The sequence below is a fragment of the Notolabrus celidotus genome, chromosome 4 (genome assembly GCF_009762535.1).
Source record: "Notolabrus celidotus isolate fNotCel1 chromosome 4, fNotCel1.pri, whole genome shotgun sequence".
Classification (NCBI taxonomy): domain Eukaryota; kingdom Metazoa; phylum Chordata; class Actinopteri; order Labriformes; family Labridae; genus Notolabrus; species Notolabrus celidotus.
Genome location: NC_048275.1, coordinates 13,927,292 through 13,944,362, shown reverse-complemented (window position 1 = coordinate 13,944,362; position 17,071 = coordinate 13,927,292). Strand labels below are relative to the sequence as shown.

At 40.8% G+C, this 17,071-nt stretch overlaps 1 protein-coding gene across 1 annotated transcript in view; it reads right to left on the bottom strand.

Annotated features, from left to right (window-relative positions):
* pcsk2 (proprotein convertase subtilisin/kexin type 2) overlaps nucleotides 1–17,071 on the bottom strand; it is a 38,692-nt gene that overhangs the window by 15,150 nt on the left and 6,471 nt on the right. Inside the window, exons 3-8 of the mRNA XM_034681169.1 lie at nucleotides 12,307–12,420; nucleotides 11,766–11,874; nucleotides 9,131–9,168; nucleotides 2,949–3,025; nucleotides 1,864–1,952; nucleotides 1,194–1,369 (exon numbers count right to left, since the gene is read on the bottom strand). Of these exons, the coding sequence (XP_034537060.1) occupies nucleotides 1,194–1,369; nucleotides 1,864–1,952; nucleotides 2,949–3,025; nucleotides 9,131–9,168; nucleotides 11,766–11,874; nucleotides 12,307–12,420 (603 nt within the window). The remainder of the gene's footprint in view (nucleotides 1–1,193; nucleotides 1,370–1,863; nucleotides 1,953–2,948; nucleotides 3,026–9,130; nucleotides 9,169–11,765; nucleotides 11,875–12,306; nucleotides 12,421–17,071) is intronic.

The window sequence follows — 17,071 nt, the reverse complement described above, 5'->3', positions numbered from 1 at the left end:
TTTCCAAACAAAAAAAGGTTATCTTCCCAAAGTCTACTGGAGATTTAAACATGGCAGGTTTATGTGTTCTTTATTACAGCTGTCGAATGGAAAGTGACGATTCTTTCGACAAATCAACAGACTGCAGTGTTTCTCTCTCCACCTTCTGGGGTTGGATCGGTATGTCTGGCACCCCAACATAAGGGTACCAAAAAGTGGGACGGTATGGCTCAGGACTTTGGGGACCTGTCCCGGTTTTAGTCAATGGAAACGCCACAAAATGCGCGCTGTACCGAGACGAACCAAACTGAACCGCTTGGTGGAAAGGGGGTTTAATTGACCATGCTAGTGGCTTACTGAGGCTAAGCTTAGGCCCAGTAGGGGCCTCCAGCTGAAAGCTACTGTATCTTTAGCATGCTAACATTGTGACAAAAAGCAAATAGTGTCATCATGCTGATGCTAACCTGGTAGAGTGTTATCATGTTCTTGGCATGATCTAATGTAGAAAACTGCTTTGTTACTGTTGTAAATAAGATCTATCCTCTGGGTGCCATGAATTCAGATGTTTTATGTAATGAGAGAAAACTTTGAGCTACTGGTGGTGCCAGAGGAATTGTCAAGGGCCTATTACAAGTGACTCTTATGTAGCTATGAATCTGTAAAAGCGAAAAATAAAAAAATTGGAACTGTAAGCGTCCCAAAATTAAAACTCATATTTCAGTGATCTGAGTCATGTATTTTGGCTGTTTTAGAGCCAAAATTGAAAAGATTTGTACAACAGAATGAGAATAAGCATGGTTAAGTTTCTGTAAGCCAACTGTTGTATCAACTTTTAAAATGTGGGTGGCTGTACGTAGAGCTCACCCTGCTTTATCTGTATTTTTGCTCAAAATGGGATCATTGATTACAAAATAGACATCATGATGTATTGATGGAGGCCCAAAACTGAGCATTGAGCTCCCAGACTTACTTTGAGAATGATTACTGAAGTAAGGTATCAAGAGAGAAATAGAGTCAGTATACTATTTGTGATGATACAATCTTACAATCAGCTTCTTACTTCTTTTTGCTACCAGTGAAGTCTCTTCCTTCTGACCACCACAAATATTGCAGGTTGAAAGCAGTTACTGGCTTAAACTTGCCAAAGATGGTTTAAACCTACACTATTACTTTATAATGAAACCTTCAGCACAGACGGTGTGATGTTGCCTTACTTTGTTGACTCCATCAGCCATAGCCTGCAGCGTGAGCTCTCGTGGCCCGTCGACCGTTTTGCCGTCATCAGTCGGCCCCCAGCTGGCACTGTAGATGTCAATAACCTGAGGCATGTGGCTGATGGATGATGCTTCAATGATGTCGGTCATGAAGGGCTGGTCCAACATCCTGATACCTGGAAGAGGAACATCTTCATATCAAGCTGTGTGTTGTTGGTTTGCAACAGTAATAGCAGCATTAAGCTAGTCAGGGCAGTACAATGCAGCCCATTTAGGCAGGGCAGTAATGTTAGCTTTATGTTGCACACAAATCAGGTAGTCAATACTCATTTTCTTCTTCTTCCATGTTACTCCCAGAGCTAATTCTAACAAAATCTATATAAGATGGTAGCATGGAGTCGTCTAGTTGCTACGTGGGTTCTCACTGACCTCTGCAGTAATTTCCCATAATTCTACGGTTTGTGGTAAACCATTTAAACATGCTTCCGTAAACAACAAGACCGCTCTTCCACAACATTTTATACACGCTGCACCTAGTATTTCCCTCCAAGTGACTTACCTCTCGTGATCCTCTCATCATCACATTATCAGAGCTCTTATTTGCTTACATTGCTGTCAGCTCATTGTTATTCCCCCCACCACCTAACTGCAGCTTTAATATGACACACACCTGCCACCTTGGAGTTGTAGGCGACTCCCACACCACAGATGTTGTTGTTGGCTGCTGCAGAAACCTCTCCAGCACACCGTGTGCCATGACTGTGGCAGCAAAAGAAAAAAAATACAGAATATATTTTAGAGGATTTGCATTCATTAACATGAATTTACAAATTATATTTTGGGTTAAGGTTGAGATAAGATTTGCAAGATTAGATGCAACACCTTTATTGTTAACTTTGTGTCACACTAGAATGAGGGGATTGTTAATAAAATAGGATTAGCATTTTCAGTCTCCCATAAATCAATCCAAATTAGCATAGACACTGTTATTTTTAACCTGAGAGCGTATAAAAATGATACCTCCATTCATCCATCATTCATCTGAGTCTGCCTGAATATGTTTGCACATGCTATATCAGTGATCTGTGTGCACCATGTGATGTGTGTCTATCTCTCTATCCCTGCGATCCCCACAGGGACACTGCAGAGAGTCAACCTTCACTCCCAGCATGCATTGCTACAGACAGGCAGCTATTTATAACAACCAGCTGATTAGCCAGAGAGTTGTGCCCGACAGTCAGCAACTGCTACACTGGCAAACCCAAATACCCCCTTTTTTTCCACTCCCACACACAGACGCAAACAAACATACACACACAATGATACATCTAAGCAGATGGAGGCACAGTGGAGGAGGAGAGGCGGTGTTTCTCTTTGTTCCTCTCCTCGACATGTGTTGCTGTGGCAGTGGATCACCCAGTGTGATTGGGAGATGTGAGGCAGATAAGGGGTTATCAGACAGAAGGTCGACATTGTGAACACTGCAGCCCTGAGCAGAGACTAGACTTGTGCTAGTCCTCCTTTATCCACCTTATCTCTTCCAAGTGAGTGGGTAAAAATAGGCCCTGTTTTTCTATTGTTCAGTGTCGGACAACAGCTCTGTTTATACTGCACCATTATGTCTTAATGGAAGTATGCGGAGAGAAAATCAATAGAGGAGAGCTTCCAGACTCCAGGGAGAGCACACACATGTGTACACATAAAAACACACTGACTATGTGTATATATAAACAGGGTCGGCTGAGTGAGCTTTACCTGTTGAACCAGTCGTCTGTGTAGCGGGGAAACGGGAACGGGTCATTGCTGCTGAAGTCGTAGCTGGCGTCGGCATTCTGAAAGGACGAAATAGATGCATTTACAAAAAACAACCATAGGGAGACAGAAAAACAAAAGGAGAGACGGCAGAGAGGGGCAATTCATGGTGAAGTGCTGACCTTATCATGACTGCCTCGGAGTGCAACAATTTTTAGTTTTTCCAAAACATGAGGGAGTGTGAAACACAGACAAACACCCGGATAAAACTAGTCTGGTACAGATGGGATTTCTTTTCCTTCATAATGGTTATTTCTGTTTTGTTAGAAACTATAGCTAGCAGTCTTAAGCTTAGCTTAGCTAAAGGGTTTTGGCGGGAAGAAGCAGCATGGCTGTAAGCGAGTGTCACAGATGCAAGTTTGCAACTAAGCTGGATGTTCCCAGTCTCTAGGCATAATATAGGTGCCAAAGACTCACTCAGTGATTAAATGTTGATTCATTCTTCATTTAGCTGGTCTGCAAGAAATTAGCCAACATGCATACACATGTGGCTGTTTCCTGTATTGTTATCAATTAACCTGCTGCTACTGAATTATCTGGCAACAAAGAAAGGTTTTGTTTCAAATTTAACTACTATTTTGCAGATGTTTTTACAATTATGGGTAAAATATGCCATTGATGATTACTTAGAAGAAAGAAAAAAAACATTCTGGAAGACATCTTCCGACCCCCCAGGGGGTTCCGACCCACACTTTGAGAACCCCTTTGGTAATACTGTCAAGACATGTGATTTGTACCCCCCAAAAATGTCAAACTTTGAAGTGAAAATTCCCCCCCATGTAAAACCTTTTCTTTAAACAGACATTTATTAAATTGAGGTTGCATAATTCTGGTTGAGACAAGAAGACAGTGACAAACTAAGCCCAAATATGATTAAACATCTGCACTCTGCGGATGTATTCTAATAATATGTGGTCACAGTGGGGATTTCAGGCTGAGAAAATGGCCCAGCCACCACCAGCATTCAATTCCACACGTCTGAATTTAATCAGATCAGAAGCATCAGCAGCAGAAAAGGAAGAAAAAATAACACAGCAGAGAAACATGGATGTAAAGCTGTATAGTAGTTAGGCAGTCAAACAACAAGAAGCGTAACTTCCTTCTTTTTATTCCAAGAGAAAAGTATAGAAGCATTTTTTCCTCTAAGTGACATTTAATGTCACATTCGAAAGATGTGTTTAGACCATAGACTGTATACAACATGGATGTAGTTTCTGTGACATCCCCCATTGGTTTCTGTAGATATGTTTTGGAACCCAGAAATAGAAAGCTCCATATTAGAAATGCTGACTCAACCTAACCTTGGATCAACCTCGACACAGGCCAAGAGATGGAGGAGAAGTGGGCCTTAAGCCTCTTGGCAAACAGCTACAACGCACCCACCTGTCCGTCAACTCAGCCATGCCCCTAATTATGCAAATACATGCATAACCCTTACCCATTCTATTGTTTTCACAGCTGTATCATGAAAAAAATTGCTGTAAAAGTTGGTGTTTTAACATAAGACCCAAAGGGGATTCCTTGGCTTTTGCAGTCTACCTCAAGTGGACACTCATGGTACTGCAGTTTATTTGCTCTTCTATACTGACATCATTCTTCCTACTACAAGACTTGGTGAGAGACCAATAGTTTTTGCAAACTGACCCCCAACAAAGTAAATTTTTACCTACGACCACACAAGTCTCTTCACGCACAGTAAGGTTTATCAGACATGCTTGTATTGCTTTTTCTATAGCAAACTTCGAAAGGTGCATTCAGGCTCTCGCCACCAGCTGAGATCTCTCCTTTCCTTACCTGTCACTCATGATGCTCTGAGTGCTGTTTAGCTCTGTGTACTCAGTAACAGGTGCTTTGTGTTGGTCATTAGTATAGAGAAGTCACAGCAGAGTACATCAGCTGTATAATCAAACACATCATATCAATCGTGGGACTGTTTTCCACCACGCTCCAGCCTCGCAGCTCTGCTGGATGGCATTTACAGGAGATGATTCAGGCAGCGACAAAGGGAAAGCAAAACAGCCAAAGCATATTGACCCGATAGAGAAACACTGTAATTATCACATTGTGGAGCAGGTAAGGAGAGGGAAGTAGAAATACTGATGCAGACTGGGGTTGAATGCTGAAGTGGGGAGTTAATTGTTAAAGAAGATTGTGATGATAAATAGAAGGTTAAATGACATATAAACCACATCTCCTTTTGTGTTATGTTACAACATTTTTTCTCTGCTCTTTGTCTTTTGCTCTCTTTCTTCGATAGGTGTCAAAGAAAATAATAAAAGGATGAAAACATTTTAAACAGGTGGCAAAACACCCACAGTGATGCTGACAGGGGTAAGTATTCATTATTCACAGCAGAACAAACATGCCACTCCCGAATATGATTTTTCTTAACTCCCGTCAGGAGCAGGAGTGTGTTTTTCTGTTCTTTTTTCATTAAATGAGGTGAAAAGTGCTGAGCCCCAGGTAATAAATGACACCAGGAGCATGTCCATGAATCACTCGCTCTGCTTCTCAAACTCATATCTTCTGCCATCAATCAGACTCCGCTCTTCCTCTGGTGTCCTGTGAGCAACCTGGGTCACAGTAATGGATCGTGCCCTGTTTCAGACACCTCACCTTTCCCTGGAAACCCACATCCTGTTACGGTTCTGAGTGAGAGCTCCAATAATGAAAGCCTGCATGCCCTGTTTTATCAGGTGCAGACACAGCTAAAAATAAGGTTCATGGCACTTTTGCGAAAGACTGAGAATTTTTTTGTTGACACAATTTTGAGATTTTTGTGCTTAACTGAAATGGGCAGTTTCTTTTCCAGTTTTGATGCAGTAGAGTGGAAAAAAATCTTCCTATTTAACTCTATTTGGGAGCTGGAGTGAAAGTTATATCCTGCAGATTAAAAACGTGTTAAAATACTAGATTGATTTTAGAATATATTGCACTTTTGAATTCTTGTATTTTATGCATATATGTTCAATTTTTTGCCACATTCTACTTCTAAACCACCAAATTTCTTTCAGAGATCCTGCTCTTCCAACTTCCAAGTGTTTCTGGGACAACAACAGCCACAATGTAACTGTTTATGCTAACCACTTCTCGGATGACTCCTTTGTTAACAAAGACCAGTTCGAGCTGGATTTGTCTCAGCAGTCACTGAAACCTGGAGCTGTTCTGTGAAGACCATAGACTGTATAAATAATGGACGTAGTATCCGTGATGTCCTCCACCTGTTTCTGAAGCGCTGTTTTGAGGCCAATCGGTGGCGGCAGCCATATTGCTGCTTTCGAGCTAGTGTGAGGTAAAGAGGCGGGCTTTGAGCCTTCTAGCCAACAGCTACAGTGTTCCCGCCTGTCAATCAAGTCAGCTGTGCCTCTCATTGGAAAACTTGTAATCTCAAAATCTTTGAAATTGCAGCGTTATGAAAAAAATTCACCCCCCCCGTACAGTGTGTGCCGATAGAGAAATGAGCTATCCAGACTACATTAGTTTTTTGTATCAGGCTGTAAACATGTTGATTTCTGCTGTAAAGATCTGCTTTTTTGAATGGGTGTGTATGTGGTTTCCAGTACTTCCGTAGCCAGCCTCAAGTGGACACTCGAGAAGTGTTTTTAACACTTCTGCATTGGCTTCAATTCAAGTTGTGATTAACGTTACAACAGCAAGATAATGTGACTGCTAATAGCTACAATGGGAAGCTTATCGGCTAATAACCTCAGACGTTTTCTGTCGAGGCATAACTTTCTGGTTGTGTTTAATGACTACACAGCTGTGTGAAAAGTAACACCCTGAGCTGTGTCTAACTTTAAGCAACTGAAGAAGCACCCAATAAGAAGCGTTTCAGGTTGAGGCTGAAATGAGAGTACTCACTGATACCAGTATAAAATGACATCATGCAAAGCTGCTCTATAGGTGTCCCAGACTGACATGATGAAAAGTGAAAATTAGTAATTTTTTTTTACTCATTTATTACTTAATGTTGATGATACAGAGGACTATTATGCACCGACAAATCCTTATGTATCCCTCTTAGTGCCATTTATCATGTCATCATGGCGGATTTCAATAGTACTGATAACCCTGATGTAGGATCTTAATCTTAAGTAGAGCTGATGCAGGGATTCTGAATAAAGTGTCCTTGCTTTTAAGTAATTTTCAATCCTTTAAAGTTATAGTACGATGAGAAGAACTATAAAACAAGGCCCAAGCCAAGTTTGAAGAGGCAGATAATGGCTTCCTAAAGGTGTCATCTTTTAAAAACTGTCATCTCAAGCCTTTAATGTCAGAGCGAAAACAACATAAATCTGTTCTTCAAGGTAACTCCACAAACTCTACCGCCTTTTCTTCCTTCTCTCTTTGTTGAAAAGAGACTCAAACAAACCAATATATGAAACGAAATTCATGATATGAAATCATAACATGTTGTCATGGTAACCTCCCAGAGTGCACAGCAGGAGAGTCACACTCAAAACAAAGACACAAAACCCCAAAAGACCCCCCCTGCTGTTTTACACAAGTCTTCCTGAGCCACAATTAAAAGGCTCACCTGCTGATTAATGCCTCTGAACCTGGAGAAACTAAACACAACACGCTTATTGATCATGCTGGAAGGCATGAAGTTAAAAGAGTGAGTTCAAACTCACAGCTTTAGTGCATAAAAGAGGTGAAAGTCAGCATAAATACTCTCTAAAAAAGGAATGCAACCAATATTTCCTTGTTTTTATTCCCAGGAGAGATTTTTAGTCAGGCTAGGGAATAAACAAAACAGTATATGTGATGGTTTTGTTTACCCAGAAGAATCCAAAGCTGTATTTTTCACGCAAAGAAGTACTACGACTTTTTGTATTTGCAGATAAATGTGCCTTTAAGATGAAACACCAAGGTCTTAATGTCTCATCTTTAGACTCAGTACATATTCAAATTCATTCACCTTATCAAAGTGTATCTTATCAGCTGTCTGATCATAACACCAAACAGCAAGTCTCAAAAAACGAGTCACGCACAATCCAGCGCCCAAACACTAACATTATGTTCTCCAAACATGTACACAAAAGATCCACAGCCACACAATCCGTCTGACTCCAACATGAAACGACACGTTATTCCATTTCTTCTGATATTATTCAGCTGATAGTAGGAGGTCTTTGTCAGCCTGCAAAGCACCATGACGACGGTAACAAAACAGGATCAGTGTCTTTCTCTCCAGCACGCGCTCCCGTGCGCACAAACACACACTTCGGGCTTTCTGCACAGCATGATCCATCAATGCATCCAGTGGAGTGTGTTCCTGCGCCGCCCCAGCTGAGACGGCGTGTTATTTTTGGGCCGAGGCTCGTCTCTGTTCACAGGCAAGAAACATGCAAAGGACGGGAAACCTTAGTGGTGTAAGTTTTCACACCTGCTAATGAAAAAAATACTTGTACGTAAGCAAGATTTAGAGGGATCAGATCATATGAACAGGACCGAAGACATAAGAATGAAATAGGTTCAGAACGGGGCCCACTTCTGTATCTTTTTGTAGAAAAAGTATAAAAACTGTTTGTATTTTAAATGAAATTCTTGTTAAAAATGTGGAGAATCCACACAAAAAGGGGTGTTCTAGTGCAGCCCAAGCAACATGACTCACTCTTACACAACACCTCAGTTTCTCTGGCAGGTTCACATCAGTCCTTCCTTGGATTCAAGACGACACCTTAATGCAGTTGCACTCACGAAAACTGTATATTTAAAAGTCAGATCAAGCTAAGCCTTCTACATCTCCTTGTTCCATTTAGCCCTCCCTCTTGTCCTTTAAGTTTTTATCAGTATTCCGGAGATGGAGCATCACATTATGCAGCGCCAACTACCCTGGCATTATCTCTGCTTGTGACAGATCGGCCTGCCATTGTGCCTGCCACAGTGCAGGGTGCATTAACATTAAACAGCTCGGCTTGCCGTCTGCCTGTCTCTGCGTCCTCCAGGAGTACAAGGAGACCCGGCAGCTATGGTGGCAACTCGGGGAGCACCTGCACCTGTCACTGCCGGAGGTGCACTGCAAAGCCCACGAAGCCTCCCACCTGAACCCCTGCTTCAGGTAATGACAGAAATTCATGGAATGAAGGAGAGCGTGATATTATTAACACAGGGGTACTCACATAATTTGATGCCAGGTCTGGATGAAGATAGTCGATTCCTGAAATGGGATATAGACATTAATCAGTGATATTATCAAGCAGGAGACGCAGGTTTCTATCAACTATCTCTGTTATCAAAGCGCAATTTCACATTTTTTCTATTAGCTCAATGAGGCGAAACAAACAAGAATGACAAATTCAATTCCCTAAAAACTTTGCATATAACAGCAGATGTGAAAAAGAGCTGAAATAATTAAAAACTGATTAATAGATAACAGTCTACCAAGAAAAGTTTGAGTTAATGATCTGCATTTTATTCTTTCTTTTCTCTGCTTGTACTCTGAATTAATATCTTGAGGATTTAAACTGGTAATGTGAGTATGCAATCTTGGTCTTAGCGTGGTGCCACCACAGTAGATCTTAGGAATAAAGAGATGCATGAAAAATTGATTAAAAAACAAACTTGTGCTTGTTATTTTTGCTATTATATAATTGAACTCATTAGCGAGGCTATACCTTGTTTTCACAGTTTGAGCTACGTGGAAACTCAGCTCCCATAAGGAGGACAGGAGCTCTGTAACAGTAAGGGGATGGCTTGTATTTTCTACTAGACTTTAGTATGTATATAACATTACCCCCCCTCTGGTTGAGCTTTATGTGTCTATAGAAAAGGGCACAAACAGTCATTGGCTGAGATACTAGCTGTCACTTTACTGTTGTTTCAGAACAATGGACGCCACTATTTTAAGTGTGTCTGAGGTGCATGTGCCAAAAACAGGCTGATAAAAATGTGGGTTGTTGTGTCTTTGTGAGAGAGAGAGAGAGAGAGAGAGAGAGAGAGAGAGAGAGCGAGAGAGAGAGAGAGAGAGAGAGAGAGAGAGAGAGAGAGAGGAGAGAGAGAGAGAGAGAGAGAGAGAGAGAGAGAGAGCAAGTGTGTGTGCTGCTTACTTTTTCCAGTGTTTATTTATCTCCACCCTATCACAAGTTTTTTTTTTTAGAAAGCCCAATAAAGCTTAGATTAAAGCTGGAACCCTACTTGTTTAATATTGTAATACTGTCTGACCCTCTTGGATATTTTTCTTCCCAATAACTTACACAAAGAAGCTTAATCAACAGTACATATAACATCATCAGTCAAGACAGCAAAAAGGTCTTGTATCACCTGTATCACTTGAATTCCTCAACCCAACTTTGGCCTGATTTTTTCCTGCTAGCTCATTAGTTCCTGTTCCGCAAGACGTCAGGGTGAGCAGATGTGTGAAAGCAGCTAGTAGGAGTATTCACTGATTCACTCCCTGCAGTGAGCGGACGTTTGTATCACGTGACGAGTGTGCGAATGTCATTCACGTAATGAAGCTGCCTCATGCTCCTTTCTCCAGTATGTTCTCTCCCACTCATTCCTTGATACTATGAATACATCCCTTTACAAGTACTTTAGTGATGTTGTGCTTGATGTTAGGTCTTTGTTAATAATATAAAGTACAGTCTAGACCTGCTCTGTTTGTAAAGCGTCTTGAGATAACATTTTTTGTGAACTCTGCTCTGCCACCTATTTTGGATACCTTGTAAACATTACAGATGAAAGCAGAGTGCTTTTATTTTTAATACTTTTGGGCTATTATCATGATAGGTTTGCCTGCAGAGCATGAGATCCTTTTCCACTTCTTGTGTTTCTATGGTTTCTAGCGCCTTTTTAGCTGTGTTTAATTGTTTCTGTACATCCTTGTTGATCCCTTTTTCTTGTTCTACTTGTAGTTCTTTAAATTTTGTTTTCCAATGCTATCTTTCACTTTCTCTTTGCCTTTTTTTCCAGTATGAAAATGCTATTATTTCTCCTCTCAAAGTTGCTTTCGCAGCTTCCCAAAGTATAATGGGTGTTACTTCTTCGCTATCGTTTATCTCAAGATAAGTTTCCATACTATGTCTAATTTTTTCATAAAACTCTGGTCGTAAAGCAGGGCATTATTTAGTCTCTGCAATGTTTCCCCTTTTTCCTTTCTTAAGTTTATTTCCATTAAGAGTGGTGCATGGTCTGCTATCGTAATAGGCAAAATTTCCCATTTTTCAACCATTGAGATGTAATTTTTAAACATAAAAAAATATCTAATCTTGAAAATATCTTATGTGCTTCAGAGTAAAAAGTGTAGGCTTTCTCTTGGGTGTGCAAACTTCGCCATACATCCATTAACCCCAGAGTGCTTTTAACGGCATGTCCTGCCTCCTGAGAACCCCTCTCTAGACCCTAAGAGAAAGCTTCATGCTGGTCCGTGTGGAAGAAACTTTGGAAAATTTAGGAATTAGGATGTCCTGAAATTTTCCAGATTGCAAACTGGAAAAAATATTAGAAATTAAAGAGTTTGGCTTTCTTTCTGGATATAAGGTTTGCATTGTGTAGAGACATGTAGCGTGGTCTTCTGTCTTACTTCTTGAGTCACTTTAAAAAGAGGATGGTGTGTAGTAGCTAATTATATACAAACAAACATTGGTCTTGGTATATATTCTGTAAAGCAAGCATTCCTTACTTTTCCTTTAACTGTTAATTAAAAAGATGTGAACAAAGTAATTACTGAAGTCAGTCTGATGAGTAAATGCAGGTATAATTAAGTGCTTTCAGAAGACACTCAGGGGTACGAAAACAACAACACATTAAGCTTACCATCGTCCATGATTGCGATGGTAACTCCTTTTCCTGTGAAGCCCAGCTGCCAAGCTTCAGCCACATTAAGGTCCAACCCCGGGGTCCCGTCTGCTTGGCCTGTGTTTATCTAATCAGCCAGACAATATGGAGAACATCCGTGACTCATGGCACCCAGGTGAGCCACGATTAGAGATAACAGTCCACGCAGAGAATATGTGTGTGTGTGTGTGTGTGTGTGGGAAGGGGAAGTAAAGGTGGAAAGAAGGGGAGGTAAATGTCAGCGGCACATTCATCAGATGAAAAAAAAAGAATGACGACAAAGCTAGGACCGGCGTATAAGTCACGCTCGCCAGTTAGGGTAAACAGGAGGGGAGGAAACCAGGCGGTACAAATGCAGCGATGAGACGGTACTGGTCAGGCTAATTACAGAATGAATAACAATGCTGATTTAGAAAGTAGTGAGGAATATGCTGGGCTTTGGAGTAATTAAGGCGGAAAAATGTGGGTTTGTACTAAAGGTCAGGGCGGCATGCAGACGGCTGCTTGGCGGATTACTCACCAGATACCACTGTTTGGTGAACAGAGGGTCGCTCATGTTGACTTCGATATCATTGAGGTCTCTGTAGCCGCGCTTCTGACGGCTGAAGCCTTCCTGCTCAAAGACATTCTTTACCTAGAAATAGCAAAATGAAAGAACCTGTTCATGTTCATGGCTTTCTATAAGGATTACACATGGAGAAAATTGAAAACCAAGGAGCATGAGACAAACTAGAAATAGGATTTTCTGTACGTTAGGAGATGTAGACATGTCTATTTTGTATTAAAGAAATCAACAAGCCCAGCTGTGCTCTGCTGTAACATAAAGGCAGAACATCATGTAAATTTCAAAAAGGCTGTTCTTTTCTCTCCCCTCAATCAGAGCGGCTGCAGCTGGAGCCCAGGCGTGCAAACTCACCTGCCACACAAGAGATGGAGGGTTTTTTTTCCCCCCAGCAATTATGCTCTTATTTACGCTCCTGAGTCTTTGTATTACCCTGAACAAGCAGATGCACAACTGTGTTTTGAATGCGTACGGAAAGCCAACACAATCACATTTATCAAGCACCAGAAGAAAACACAGAACAGAGAGTGGAAATGAAGGAGGTAACAGTCTTAGAGGAAACTCAGGTGTTTGATTAGCGGGGAAGATGGTCTTGAAATGACTTTGTGTTTGTGACAATGGTGTTGTGTTTTCATCTCTGCTGCAAAGATAACAATACACTCCAAGTAACACACTGCACGTACTGTACATCTGGAGAAACATGGAAGCCTATAAAGTCAGTTGTTTTAATTTGAATCACATTTAAGTTTCTCTAACTAAAGAGGTTAATGGAGGAGACTTCAAAGAGTCTGGATATTCTTTAACCAAGTTTCATTTGAAGCTCTTAATTTGATAGGGTGTTTCCTGTTTTATTCTTTAGTAAATGCTATTTGTGTATTGTGTTGGTTTACAACAGAGGTTCACACAAGCAGCATATCATAACACAAGCAACAAACTGGATACACAGACATAAATAAATATAATCTAAACACAAGTATGTCATCGTAATAGCTGTGCAGTGAGATAAGACACTAAAGTCTAGCAGTCCTGCATTTGTGCACTGGCAACATTTCCTACAGCTTGTTAAAGAGCTCAGCTGCTGATGAAACTAATGATGGAAGATATTTGATTTGGCTCTTCCAGCGTAAGTGAACCTCCTCCCTGCTGGCGGAAGTCTAAGGGTGATGAGGATCTTAAAGGATGGCCTGTGCCTTCTGTGTGGCTCTGACTTGATTCTGTCCAACACTTTTGGTTCTGAACATTTACAGTCAGACCAGCAACTTGAAGAGCGAGAATTGAAATTGGAGTTGGCAAACAGCATTTATAAGAGTAGATTGTTTCTGCACTTGTATGCATATATCTGTTGATCTAGATTAGTAAAAGCCTGCCCTGCAAGACTATTTTCCTTTACATCATTAAAACTCCCTGAAAAGCACAGAGCCCCTGAAGTCCCAAAATGAAATATTTTCTATCTTGTGGAAACAAGTTATTATCTGGTGCATATGAGATAATTATAACCTCTCCAACTAGTTCAGATATGTACTGTCAACATAAAGCCAAATGGAGGACACTAATTTAATCAAGTTTTACTTTCTCTGAATGTCCAACAGAGATATTTTAGCTGCTCTTGTAAGGCACTGTTATCAGCAGAAATCATCTGCTTTGCTTACTGAAAGACAACAGGCTCAGCAGTAGTCTTTTCGCTGACAGACACGCCCCTTTATCGAACACCACTTACTGATTGGATGCTTTAGCATCTCGGACTTCTCTGAAACTTCACATATTATTATTCACAGTTTAATAACGGCAAAAAGACGAATCTTAAAACAGTCCCTAAGATCATAAAAATATGTCTGTTTCAAAACAAAGACTGTATAAAATATGGGCGTAGTATCCGTGACGTCACCTATCTGTTCCTGAGCGCTGTTTTGAAGCCAATCGACGGAGGCAGCCATATTGGAAATGCGGAACTCAACCAGGCAAAGTGTGACGTAAAGGGGCGGGGTTTGAGCCTCCTAGCCAACAGCTATGTGTTCCCGACCGGGTGTCAAGTCAGTCATGTCCTTATTTTTGCAAAAACTTGTATCTTAATATCTTCTGAGCCGTTGTGTTAGAAAAAAATTCACCCCCGTACAGTGTGTGCTGATAGAGAAATTAGCTACGTAGAGCCATACCGTTTTTTGAACCAGGCTGTAAACATGTTAATTAATGCTGCAAAGATCGTCTATTTTGAATTGGTGTCTATGTGGTTTCTGGTGTTTCTGCAGCCAGCCTCAAGTGGATTCTCAATGAACTGCAGTTTATAACACTTCCACAATGGCTTCATAGTTTGAGACTGGAGGTTGCCGCTTGTTTCAAAACAGTCGGTATGTGATGAGCTGAGATTGTTTGATGTGAGTTTTAAACACTAAATACTGAACATATAAGCAAAGTCATAAAATAAATCCCACAGAGGATTACTCTCAAGTTTTATAGGCCTATCTGTTAGTTTATTTCAGATTCACTGTATAAAGAGATAGGGTCATAAAGCCTAATATCATAAATAGATTAGGAATATTCAAGCAATATAATTATCTCGTGGGCACAATATAATAACTTGTGCGCACAATATATAAAATATCTTTTAGGGGGACTTCAGGGGCTCCGTAGAAAAGACCTCGGACAATGCTACAAACTAATACCTTACTTGTTACGCCACTTGCCTACAGATTCTGCATATATATATAGATACAAAGATCAATTATGTCTATAAAGCATCCCTAATCCAAAGCCAGACTGCAGAACTTTCAACTTCATCTTTATTGAAGATAATAACACTTTCAGCTGCTCTTAAATCCGATGGCGAACTGTTCCAGGGACTAAAAGCTTCCTCTTTCTGTGGACCTGAGCGGCTTTACAGCCACGCAGCTGTACAGCTTTATTCACAGCAAGCCCCTTGGTAATAACGTCACATCTTCACCGGGTTTATATGTATGCATAAAACAACACATAAAGAAAGGACCGGGTTACAGATGCTCTCATTGATGTGAGTCTTCGGTGGACTGTAGTTACGCCAACATGGCTGTCTTTCAGAGTCCTAATTAATTCTCTCTCACATCTTTCCATGACCCCAAGACGTTTAAGGTCAAGGAGCAGTGGTTATAAAAACATATAAGACTGAGACTATCATTACGAAAGAAAAACCCTCCTGCAACATAAGAAACAAGCATGTAACACTTCAGAAAGATGACTCAATCTTTATACCTGAATCAATAAAGGCTAAATGTGTTTTCACCGTATCAAAGCTACATTTAGAAAATGAGTCCCTTTGGCTCAGTGTTCCTCTTGTGCTTGCCCTCAGCAAACCCACTTTACTGTGACATGAGAGAAACAAGCATTGTCCTATGTGTGTTTACCGCCGCAGATAAGAGGGCAGAGCAGCACTTAAGATGGCCTTTTAAAACGGCCAGAGCCTATTCATCCAGATCTTTCTTTTATGGCACACTCCAAGCAATCAGAAGGCACACACATTGTAAATCAACACATCAGGGAGTCCTTTGAGAAGGCAAATCAGTCCTGAAAAATAAATCCCTTTATTTGTATATCTATCTCCCCTCTTTTTAAAATACATCTCAGCTGTTTCTCCTCTCTGAATTGGCCTCGTTCAAAAGGGAAACCACCAACACTCTCTCCACATTATCCCTGCATTTCCCCCTCTTCTCCATCCATCATCAATTTATTCCATCACTTGGCAGGAGAGCTGGTATTTCCCCTGAGACAGCATGTCACACTGCCCACTCACAACATCAAACAGTGCCCATGCACCACCATCACTCTCCGCCTTTTTTGCCCGCTGCCTGCTCACAGCTCACAACGCTTCACTTCACTTCAAATCAAACAGCCATGCTTCTGTCTCCGTCTCTCCTTTTCTTACCCGCCCTCGTTTCCTTGCTGGCTTTCCCAGGCATGTGTCTTCAGGGTCAAGGGATGCTCCTCATTCACAAAGATTTATTCCACTTCCCACCTTTGTTTAATTCTCTTCCTCAAGCGCCTTAAATAGAATCTGAACGTACTGTGTCATGTCAGATAAAAGGAAGGAACCATGGATGAGTGGATTGGGTGAAGGCCTGGATGTGCGGATGAACAGAAGTCTCATTTAAAATCACTGTTTGACATGCGACGTGTAATGACAAGAGAGGAGGACGAGGATAAGTAGACATAGGGGAAGATATAGAGGCATGGTAGAAAAGATGGTTGAGGGTTGAATGAGTCAGAAGTGGGTCACCATGCTCCTCTGTTACAGTCAAACAAAGAAAAAGGCTCCTGTGACCTCCCTGCAGAGTATGTTCATATATATTATGTTAATGATATCATTTATATAATATGACTATTGTTCAGCTAATGTTTCTTTTTGTATGCGTCTGTATTTTAAATGTTAATTTGTTGACTACTTAGCAGTAATACCACAACTTCCCAGCTTAGCATCAATCATCTATGTTTATACATATATGAACTGATATTACCTGTATCTAAAGTATGTTTCAATCTATGCACCCCTCTATATATTTAATAACCTTCAGTGCATACCTATGTACCCAACTACGTACCAATCTGTCTATGTATCCATTTATTCATGTTCCTATTTATGTACCTGTTTAGGTAATTATCTAGATATTTACCCTTCAATCTATGTACCCATCTTTATATATTCCTATCCATATGTAAACCCATTTAAGTATGTATTATGTACCAATCATAGGCTGTA